Source organism: Oenanthe melanoleuca, chromosome 1 (assembly GCF_029582105.1).
Source record: "Oenanthe melanoleuca isolate GR-GAL-2019-014 chromosome 1, OMel1.0, whole genome shotgun sequence".
Lineage (NCBI taxonomy): Eukaryota > Metazoa > Chordata > Aves > Passeriformes > Muscicapidae > Oenanthe > Oenanthe melanoleuca.
This window is the reverse complement of record NC_079333.1, coordinates 74885948-74898031: the sequence shown is the minus strand read 5'-3', so window position 1 is coordinate 74898031 and position 12084 is coordinate 74885948. Positions and strand designations below refer to the sequence as shown.

The window sequence follows — 12084 nt, the reverse complement described above, 5'->3', positions numbered from 1 at the left end:
GTTCATACCACTGCTTTGTTTGTATTTACTGTATTAAAACTTTAATTACTTTGTTGACATTGTCCAGACATCTTTGGCTGAGACCAAGCTACTGCATAGCACAGCTGATTTTCAAGTCAGTTGATGTTCAGGTTCCCCACTTCTATGAAAGCAGTTAATTCAGTCAATATGATGTGTGACAGGGCAATCTGTGCTGAACAGTGTAGACAGAATTTTCGTCCTACAAGTTACTAATCTAAGAAACTTTTCATTTGCTTTACATGTAGTAGGCTGTAGACACATAGAACAGTACAGCAGAAGTCCATGTGAGTTGCAGAATACATATGGAGAATAGGCAATCATACTTTTATATCTTTATTAGTTTCATTCCATATGTTTCTATAGGTTAAGTATTTGAAAGTATTGTAATATGTAGATTAGATAACCAACTTACTGACATATCAACCACAGAAATGAAAAGTTATCTTGCAGAAAAGGTTTCATTCAAACATTTTGGGTCTTCAGTCTATCAGTGTCACGTAATTGGACCTCAGTAACACAGATATTTGATCAAATAAAAAATCATTAATATTTTTATAGGCTTCTTTTTTAAAGTTTCAATTTATGAATTGGTTCACAATCAGGATTGTTGGAAAGAAGACAGAGTCAAATAATGTATTTTTTAAACACCATAAAACAAATAATATTATTTGACAAATATTCAACTAGTGCTACTCTTCTACGGGTGTATTGTTGCATATGTATAAGGAGACATGAAAACCAAGTAAATAATGTTAAAAAAAGGGTTTTCTTATACCTTTGCCTCAGGTTGCTCAAAGAAATAGTCATTTTAAGTATAATATAGGTTCCACTGAATTTACAAAAAATCTCTGGAGAAGTTCCACAGGGCCAGTATTTTATGACTTCACTCTCTAGAGCTTGTGCTGCCCTGCTCCCTTGTTTAGATTTCTGATGCATTTCTTTAAGGAGCAGATCCTCAAACGTGTTCTAAGGTATTTACAACAACGTATGTGTGCGTTCATGCATACCCACACCCAGACACTTCTGAAATTAAATGTCCTAGCAGCCTAAAGAAAAACAAACAAAAAAACCTCCTCAAGTCTTGACATCCTTCATTAAGGGTATTCTCTCCCCAGCCAGATTTCACAAGCATTTCCATTCCATCCTTCCCAGCACTCACAGTTTCCACAGCTACAAACACCATTACCTAGAATAGAACGAATAAATGGCAATTATCAAAATTGAAATGTACTACATTAAAATGTGTTTTATGGGAAGTAAAAAGCTATGCTGAAGTGAATGCATTGTTCCTTTATTGTTCCCCTACCCCTTTTTCCTTTGGAAGGAAGCAATTACTGTACCATTGCATTAAGAAGCCACCCCACACCTACACTAACAAGGCATTAATAGAATGTTCTCAATAATTCCATCGGCAGTATTGCAAATATTGAGATTGAGTAAGGTGAAGTTTAAGTGTGTACACCACTGTTTGTCCCCATCTGGTGAGGCTAAGTGTTCACATTGTGCCTCCAGGTACAAAGACAAAATTACTTTTAACTATTTTTCTTAATAAAAAAGCCATTAAAAGCTACCAACAGAATAGCAATAAAACCACGACTTTGAACATGAAAAACTTTAAACCTAATATCTCAGAAGTGCTATGCAAATAAATCCTATCTCAAACTCTCCATTAAGTGAAAAATGTCCCTATTTTGCAGCAGGGAAAGAGCTGAGACCCATATATTAATTTTATTTAAATATTATTTTATGACCCTTGGATGCTCAGCTTGAGACCTCAATAGCCTTTGTATCTATGTAAACTGCTCTTCCTTCTGACTTTATGAAGATCCATGATTAGGCATTAGCTATAGATAAGGCTCCTGTGCCTGCTATACTGCTAGTTGTCTCCAGAAAATGACCCTTGCTAGCAGGGTGAGCTGGAAGACAAAATTTATAGTGCCAGCCTTTCCACTCTCACTCTAATTGGCTTTCAGAGTCCTTCACATCTAATAATTGCTCAGCAAAGATTTTCTAAAATTAAGATTTGCAACAGGAAACAGCCAGTGAGTTAATTTAGCAATTCCCATGCTGCTTCTTGTCACTATGCTTGTCAGGAGGGCTTGTTGGCAGCCTGCCCATTTCTATCGACATCTGCCACCTGCATATTCAGACAATGTTAAGGTGAAGCTGCTTGAATCATTTGCCATCATATCATAAGAAAAGCTATCAGCTATTCCAGCCTCCCACTGACAATTGTCTGATTGCTAGGAAGCTCTGTTAACCCACACAACTATGTCCCTAACCCACCAGGGATCATCAAACAAGTAAATTTTGTGACTTGAATGCATTACACACATGGAGTATCCAGTAAAAGAACAAAGGCTAAAGAAACCTCATGATTGTAATGCTGACACTGTGCCCTTTGCCAAAAAACAATAACTTGTAGTCTATTACAGAGAGAATTGTTGATGGATTCCATATCTGGCTTACTTATTTAAATTCACACTCTGGCTTTTAACTGTTGTTTTGAAACCTTAAGTTGATCATTGCGCTGCATGAAGAAACAGTTATAGCAGGTTTGAATAACCAGCAAATGTGCTTCCTCCATCAGTGGGGAAAGAAGAAGCTGGGCTTTGTCTAACATAATTCCCATCAACTCAGTTTGTTTCCTAAAGCAATTAAGTGTTAGCCTGTACTGCACCTGTGCAAATGAGACCATCGTGTTTGTCACAGTCTCTGTCATCGCATTCACAGAAATCACCCGAAATGTACCATTCCTGGGGTGAACAGATGCACTTTCCACAGTGGCAGGAGCCTGAAATCACAAAAATTATTACTCACAGTCGAAAAGTACTGGCACATTCAGTCTAGAAAATAGCAACCCAAGTCACACATATGCACACATATGCACACATGCACGTGCACAAAATTGCTGCCTAAGAGGCTGTTGCATAAAAGAAAATAATCAAGCTAAAAGCCTTTTGAATGAAAGGATTCTTTTGGCATGAGCTAGAGTATGGTGAGATGTTACTACTAAGGCTTTGATCCTGCTATTTCAGTTAATCAGGACTCACATTTTGAAGCTTTCTTTTGGTTTCAGAGACCTACAATCAGGGCTTCTCTCTCCCGTAACTTTTTTTTAACTAGCAGAGCTCTAATTGTCCCCAGCCCATTATTACTGAAGGCAGTAAAGTCATACTCAGGAAGAAAACAGTCCTCCTCATCTAAACTTTTACAGGTGAGTTCACAAAAGACCAGCAGCGCTCAAGACTAACATCTACAGACCCCCAAAATCCTCATCACCATGAATGAAGCTTCTCCACCTCCCATGGAATTATTGAACTTTGCTCTAGGTCAGAAAGGGTTTGTGCACATAATGACAGCTCAGCAATTGGTTCATTCCTGCAGCGTGCCCTAACGACCCTTGCTGGGACACGCTGCTGTCCTTCTCCTCAAGGATGCCAGGCCACACCTTCACAGGCAAAGCAGGGACTGTGTGGTGAAATTCAGGTGATGCCATAACCCACAGAGCACAAGAAACCTCCCTTGAAGAGAAGACTCTGAGACATCCTTACCCTCAGGAGAAGGTTTGTGGCTCTGAATGCTGGAAAGTGACAATCATGTATCAGGAAGTCTATAGCCTGAGAAGTGTGTGAGAGAGAGGCTTTTCTGCAACTAGAAATGCCAAAAGGAGATGGTAATTCCTCCTGAATGATTCCAGCACTAGGCTGAAGAGACTTGGCTTTTACAGATCTCATCTTCAGCAGCCTGGCCCTGTACAGACTTCAGACATGTAAACACTGAAGTGGGGTTCTTATTAACTGCTAAGCAAAAATCCTTTTGTGGATCTAGCTCTAAGAAGGGATAACAACAGAAATCAATGTTAAAAACAATTTTTTAAAAACCCAGATAAATTATAGCAGAGAATACATGCAAAATGTTCAACTTTGAGGGGCTGAGTTAAAAAAAAAGTCACCAAAGAAGCTATTGACCGTTCAAGAAGATGCTTATAAAAGTTTACATGCACATGAGAATCCTAGCCTCCTGCAATATTTCCAGAATGAGTCCATTAAAAAGTCACCAGTGTGTTGAATGCATTATTAAGGAAAAAATATAGAAGGAAACTTGGTTATGTCAGAATATAACCTAAACAAAATTCATGGGTTACTTAACATGGCCTGAGCCAAAGCCTATAAAATCATACTTTTCCATCTTTCAGTGACCTCTGAATAAAATCCATAGTAATAATCCTAATACAGTTAAAGAAAAAAAAGATGCATCTGTTGATGTCAACCAGTTTTCCATTGCTTTTCCCATAAATACTGAAGCTTAATTTTTGAAAACTTCAGAAGAGCCTCAGCAGACTATCTAATTTTTAATTAAATATGCAATTTAATGCTTATTTTAAATTCACAAAAATTAACTCATTGCCTAATTTTAGGGAAATGCTTTAACTTGTAACATATGGAAGATGTAAACATATTCAGGAAGAGCTAGTGATTAGAACATTTGAGGATGGAAGTATTTGATTAAGCATCTGCTTTTTTTCTGAGTACTGCTTACTGGGACACTGCATAGAGAATACTGACATTCCCTACAAGGATCAGAAATGCCATTCTATAAGGAGGCAGGGGAGGAGAGCATACATATCACAGGGTTGCTCTATAAGAGGTACACTTGAGGGTAATTTAAACCAAATACCTCAGTTTATACAAACTGCAAGGCACTGACATCTGAAAATAATGAGGAATTGATATATGAGGTATGAGTATTTTAGTGAAATTAAAGCAGTTAATAAGAGTATTACACTGTAAGAAGCCTGAAGTGATTCTGCATAAGCAAGCGCTGGTGCTGCTACTGAAGAATGCCCACGATGTTTAAAACTGTTTTGCAGAAGATACAGCAAATTTAACAGTAAGTCATGCAAGGAAGATAAGACTCCAAAATGCAGAATCTGTTAAGGAAATGAATGTATTGAGTCTTTTCCCTGAGCAGGGCATGCTGCTCGGGGAGGCTCCTCAGTTTAATTGAGTCTAATGAGTTGCAGGGTGTTTCCTGGGATCCCAGCCAGATCCTCTCGGATGGGATTTGGCTCATTACCTTGCCCACATCCTGCACCATTACAGTCACCATGTACAGCCCTATCTTTACTGCCAGGGAGGCAGCAGCATGGTGGGTGTTGCTGTTTTCCTTGGGAAGAGCTTTTGCTACAGGTGGCACAGTCAGCAAGCCAAGATTCTGAAAACAGCCTAGGAGTGTGGATGGCCAACTTTGCTTATATTAGCAGAGTGCAATTTTCTGATAGTGTTCAGCAGCTATCTGCTGAAAACCAGGGCTCTTCACAGTCTATTAAAACCTACATACAGAAACTAAAGCTATCCTCAGTCTATTTTAGCACTTGTATATTATGGCTAGGTTTCCAACAAAAATGGAATAACCACCATTAATGCACAGGTTCAAAATTCCCTTTTATTTGACTAGTAATCATTTTTTTTTTTCTCACTGTAAGAAATCAGAAAGAAAAATTTATCATTTTTGTTTCTGGATAGTGCTTCATTAGCTATGAACAGTATGACTATCCAGTAAGACATGATTTCCAGATACATATCTTAGCATCAAGAGTAGATTTGCAAAAAAAAAACCCAAAAAAACAAAAAAAAAAAAAAAAAAAACCAAAAAAAAAAAAAAAAAAAAAAACCAAAAAAACCACCCAGACAAACGAAAAAAAAAGAGCAGAGCAACACAATTTATAAGTAGACTGTCTTTGCCTGTGATCTCCATCCTGCTCAGAGAAGAGGCAGAAGATAGTAGCCTTCTTGGAGGTTTACTGGCCACACACTACTGAAGATCTCTTATGGAGGTGATTTTTTTGTTGGGCCAAGCACTTCCATGTAAACTGCTGTTCCTACAATAAAGCTGCTACTATCACTTTATCACTTTATCTAATTTGACACAGCTTTTTTATATTGACTGTCCTCAGGGCAACCTTTCATGACATTGGAAGCTAAATTGTGCTCAGGGGCCAAAGAAACTTAACAAAAAAATAAAAAAGATCCCACCACTGCTGCTGAGTATGGATTTAGGGTCACAGAATCACAGAATGGGTCAGGTTGGAAAGGACAACACTAGAGCACCTGTTAGGCTGCTACAGATTATATAAGTGATCAGATCCCAAACCATGCCCTGGCAGCATAGCCAACAGAGGTAAAAAATCCTTGACATCTCTGCAAATTCCTGACAGATTATCTACTCCCAAAGCTTCAAAGTAAATTGTACCCTTGAAACATGTTCAAAGCTAATTGTTCTCATAGTATGACCCATAGGCTGGAATAAAGAGCTCTCTGAGATCCTTAGAAAAAGATAGTACATAATATGAATATTTTAAAAATTAACATAATTTTTCATATTTATGCAGAATCTTGCATAGTGCATTTTATGGATACCAAGCATATTCCCTCACCTTCATGGTTTATATAAAAAATCTCAGGGAGGCACACATTAAGAGAAAAAAAGTTAACTTCTGCAGTAAAAATTACAGAGTAATTTCCATTTCTCATATCTGTAACTCACCAACCTCTTACATATATACTAATTTAAAGATAGTACAATCTGGGAAAAACAGGGAAACAGTGCAACTTTCTCTTTTTTTATGACATTGCATCAACTGAAGGGGGGAAAAAAAGAGCTCAAAACAAAATGAAATGGTGCAAGAGGGAGAATTTGATAAGTGATAATATAGATGGATGAAGGCTGGGCTGGAAACCCCATTTAAATTTCTTTTGCACTGAAATGAAAGTTACCAAAGGGAAAACTGGAAATCTGCCTGATGTAGAAGGCTCCTAACCAGTTTTTTCCAGCTGGCAGATTTCTTTCCTGTCTATGCAAGGGACATACAAATATAGGAAATGGCACATAGAGTCTAGATTGAGTGCATTCTAGCCTCCAACTGGTCTCTTTTTTTGTATATTTTTTTTCAGACATATTATATACAAAAATAGGCAATTTGCACTACAGGGGAGCTAAAAAGCCCTCTTTCCATTAATGCAATTTCCTAGCCTGAAAGACTGCAAGGTAAGAACCTCAGAGAATAATTTCAGATAATTATCAAGATTTTCTAACTTTTATTCTTCCCTGTGGCAATTTTTTAGAGCTGAACTGAAGCTGATGCAACCACCTGAATGAAAATTAGTAAATGAGAAAGTTTACAGAATTCATTTGCGGGGACTGCAGACATCTACTTTTCCTTTGTGACTGTTTTGGGGGGCAGAATGATTAAGGATACCAAATTGCTTTTAAACACTTTCCTCCACTTACTGTTGTCCAAAATATTACATTTGCCATCTTCCCCACTGTTACTGTGGGTAGTGCCCTTTTTCCCCACAGTGGAAGGAGCACTAACAGTTGATAATGTACAGCTGTTCCACACAAACCATCAGCCAAACCCATACAGGAAATTATATACTACTGACAAATTGCATAGGAGAGCAACGCTGCTGAACGTGTACGGCTGGGGTGGGTGTCTGACAAAATGGATGTGAGTGCATTACAGAGCATCCTTTAACATCCTTTTAATAATGAGTGCCTTTGAAAGAGAGGGTTACTAAACAACAACCCCCTGCCATGCACATTAGCCTTCCAGAAGGTGATTATTTTCTCTGCCAGGGCTGACACAGGGCAGCTCAGCTGCCAGATCTTACCCTTCCCGGAGCATAACACGCCATCCGCTGACTCGCAGAGACTTCTGCTCTCCTCCTCAGTCATGTTGCACTTCCTTGAGTGCTGGCACAACTTTCCAAACCACCCATCCTGGCAAATGCATCGGCCACAGGAGCAGATACCACGGCCTGTAAGGACACCAAGGTTGGTTATGAGCAAGGCAAGCAGAAACCTGTGACTGTGGTCGTAGAAACCTGAGACTGTGGTCACAGCTTCAGCCCTCCTCAATATGAAGTGTGTGCTATAGGATAGGAAGACTGGTGGGTGGACAGCACAGCTTCGCAGCAGCTCCAGTTTTCCCCAGTTTTCTCTTTTCTTTGTTAAACAGTGTGCCTGAATGATGTACAGAAAACAAGTGAGAGATAGGTCAAATAAACCCTAGGACATGGGTGAGAAATATACACTAGAAGCCACAATTCACTTTAAAGAAGGAGAGGGGAAAGATTAAATAGATTTTAAAAATAAATATGTGCAAAAAGATTAATAAAAAAATGAAAATGCATTGAATAATAAACTGAGCATAAAATTTGGCCAGGAAGAAAGGAAAAGTGACAACAAATATAAACAAGAATATAGTAATGGAGAATAGAAATAAAAAAAAATAAGTAAGGAATGTCTCCCAGCCAGAGTTACTTTTGTCAGCTTTGAATAATATTTCTGCATCAGGGACAACAATTCCTTAGCTAATCAGTTACCTGGGAAGCAAATTATACGTACCAGTGACTTTTGTCCTATCCTATCTGAAATGTAGGGTAAAAGAGTAGACATGAAGGGACTGAGATAATTTGGGAGCATGGACGGGAAAGAAGGAAACAGTAGGAGTATCTGGGAAAGCATGGAGCTGTAGGATGCAGGGAAGCAAACCAGCATTATTGTTTTTCTGATAAGTGGATTTCTCATGCACCTCCAGTGCAACTTGATTTTTAAACTCAGAGGCAACACTGGTAGAAAGACAGAAGAGAGACAAACCTGGTAGCTTGCTGTAAGTGAAATTCATTCAAGATAGCAAAATACTTAGAAAATTTTAATAACAAAAACACTGGGAGCTCCAATGTCTTGGAGCTGTCATTTCCAGCACCTAAAACTTCAAAATAATTTTTGCATCCCAGATTCTGTATTGATCTTTGGGTTTTTAAAATCATATTATATTTTTGATGTCTATTAAATTTTTATCATACCATTACATACCTTTAATGGCTCAGTTAACAACACATTCTTATTATAACAATATTTCTACTCACTTCTAAAAACTGATAACTGCATTGATAAAAGTTTGATGCTACTTGAACTTTTGTGTGAGACTGGGAAACAAAAACAACTATATTGACAATCCAAAATACAAGAGGTAGAAAACAAGTACATATACTTACCCATATGCCCCTTCCAGATAAATGTAGTGCAATTGTCTATATTAACTAATTAAAGTTAAACTTTGGTCAGAGTATTTTTATCTATCTTATTTTTTTAATTAGTAACATAGATATTAGAACTCAGATTAAATCAACCAATTAAGAGCAAAATATACTACTGGATGCCACTGCTGGAAATTTATTTCTGAGAATACCCCTCTACTCTTTTAGCAGTTAATAGTACAAAATCCATGGCAATTTCACTGAGAGAACAATTTTTAAGTATTTTTCTTGTAGTTGCTATGTGTTACTGAATGAAGAAACTGATCATGTCTGTAAAGCCTTTACACAAGTCAAATAAAAGGTAATTAATAATCTATAAACTCGCAGCAAACAAAGCTTGCAATTTACCACATAAAATTTGACTTGCATTTTTTCTGTAATGTCAATTTCTCTCTTCCTTCATGCCATATAAATCCTCAAAACATAAAGGATTCTTTTGTCTCAAATAACCATTTAAAAAAAAAAAAATTCCTAGCTGACACCAGCTTGGGCAGCTGCAGCTTTTTGGATGCCTCATCCATTGGGGTGGCAAGTATACAAATGTTCTGCTCTGCTTATTAACTCTAAGCTATCTCATGTGAGTGTGGTAGCCTGAGAAAAACTGCTTTATGTAGTCTAGTTGTGAATATCCTCCTTGCAAATCACAGGAGAAAGGAGTAATCTGAATAGTTAAATCAATATTTTACTATGTTAAGCAATTCTTTTCAGCTGGACTACTTCAATTAGAGATTTTTCTTCACCTCTAACTATACAGATTAAGCAGATCTACTGAGACGTGTTGGTCTATCAATATTTCAAGATCTAACATAAAACAGTTTAAATCACAAACAAATTGCATTGCAAATGCTTATTCATAAAAATCTATGTTACTGAATTTAAATAATCAACAATATTTTAAAAATTAATTTTCAAACAATAAAGACTTTGATGCAGGAGAGGCAAAGAAGAAAAAAGATTATGTCAAATACTCTGTAATTTTATTAGAATTATGATTCAAATAACCACAAGATTTAAATGTGAAATACAAATTCAGCAAAAAAAAAAAGCAAGCTGTGACAGATTACTAGCAGAGGCTCATTATAACCGAAATCCACCTGAACCAAACTGGACACCAGGATTAATTATTTATTGCCATGCCTGGAATTGAAATTGTGGTGTTGTGTGAAATTTCATTTTAGGACTATTCATGCAGCTGTTGTTGGTGTTCCCCAAAAACCTGCACCACTACAGAGGAGCACCAGCACAATGAAAAAGGTGAAGTTGTTATCACAGAGGAAGCTGGTTCTTATTTACAGACTAACTATTACAAATAGATGATGTTCCTGAAGGGCAAACTGAGGCCAAACCCAAGCAAAAGTTGGTACCTCAGGAACAGAAGTGGCTCAAACTAATACAATATAATATATTTTAAAAATGTAATAAGAATACGAAAAATTTCAGCATAACACAGGATCCCTGATATAGAACACCACAGAAAATGAAACTATTATTTCTCTCTGTTTTTAAATAGAAACAGGATTTCCATTTTTATTTTTTCTTTTAAATCGCAGGACTTTCCATTATATTATGAACAGAAGAGAATATTAAACCACATATATCTGCAAGAAATATTTCTAGGTGAGAAGGCTTCATTACCCTGCCCAAATATACTTAATGAGCTGCTAAAAACGTTCTTGGAACACTGATTTTTATTTTTTGTTTTTTATCGAATACCAGACAACCAGAACTGCAGTTAGAGAAATCTAATATAAATGGGAAGTAAAATACTGACTGTCTATTATATTTTCAAGGTAGGTCAGTTAGTCTTGTCTGCTGTGGCTCCAGTTTGAGTAACTCAACAGTTCAATAGCACACCTTCAAGTGAAACACTGCAGCAAAAAGGGCCAGTGTCATTCTCACATCTACCTACCCAGAGAAAAGTGAGGAGGAACAAAATTGGAGCATTGATGAGATGGTGTTAAAGTCCTGCAACTCTGTGATATCCATGTTTGAAGAGACTTTTGCAAAACTTGGAAGGGTACTAAAAAGTTCTGAGGAATCCAGAGGGTATCAGAAAGGGTATTCTCAAACAACCAGAGAAAGACAATGCAAGGGAGAGAACCTGACACAGACAAAATCATGTGAGAAATGAACAGCATTTCAAACAAGGGTGATGACTATTGGAACAAACTGTAAGGTGATGTTGGCATGGGCTACATGTCTTAGGAGATCTGGGAGCGTGGCCTGCTCTGAGACAGGTTTTTGCTGCACACAGAGCACAGAATTCAATGTAGGGGAAGCATGGGAATACTGTAATGGCTCTTCATACCCTAATAAAAGAGGTTCAAAAGAAAAGCCCCTTTTCGATTCACAAAATTAATATCTATTAATCAACTTAATGTACTAGCAATTCATTTACTGCTCATTTGGGCTGAAAGATTAAATTAAAATGCTTTTTGCAAATCTGAATTACATTTAATGCTATCTGAAAAGCTAAACAAAGTTCTCTGTGCATCTATGTAAAGTGTTGACTTTTCATACACCTACACAAATCTCTGGCTGACTAGGACAGAAATCTGTAGTGCATTTAAAATAAAAATTAGAAAAAATAAAATTAATCTAATTTAATACAGACTAGTACCCATACTAGCTACAGTAGTCACTCTTGTATCTAATACCTACTGATACTTTCAAATTTATCTGTTGCTGTCCCTGGATGTGCCTCAGAGCTAGGATGAAGAAGTTAAGCACAAGGACACAGGCATTGAATCATTAACTCTCCTCATAATAATGTCAAAATAAAACCTTAATTCACATTCATTTTATTCCAGTTAGACTATGAGTTCCCCACTATTTAATACCATCATTTTCACCTTTGTTAGCATCAGTTTTACTCATTTAATTTGTATAAACTGATGGTTTGCTTTTTGGTGTTTCCCCACCCCCCCCGAATAAATTGCATTTTCAAAAACAAATA

General features: G+C 37.1%; 1 protein-coding gene across 1 annotated transcript in view; it reads right to left on the bottom strand.

Moving 5' to 3' along the window:
• Positions 1 to 341: 341 nt before the first annotated feature.
• The window catches only part of ITGBL1 (integrin subunit beta like 1), a 123368-nt gene continuing 111625 nt past the window's right edge, over positions 342 to 12084 (bottom strand). Inside the window, exons 9-11 of the mRNA XM_056500989.1 lie at positions 7698 to 7844; positions 2702 to 2815; positions 342 to 1207 (exon numbers count right to left, since the gene is read on the bottom strand). Coding sequence (XP_056356964.1) covers positions 1116 to 1207; positions 2702 to 2815; positions 7698 to 7844 — 353 coding nt within the window. The 3' untranslated portion in view covers positions 342 to 1115. The remainder of the gene's footprint in view (positions 1208 to 2701; positions 2816 to 7697; positions 7845 to 12084) is intronic.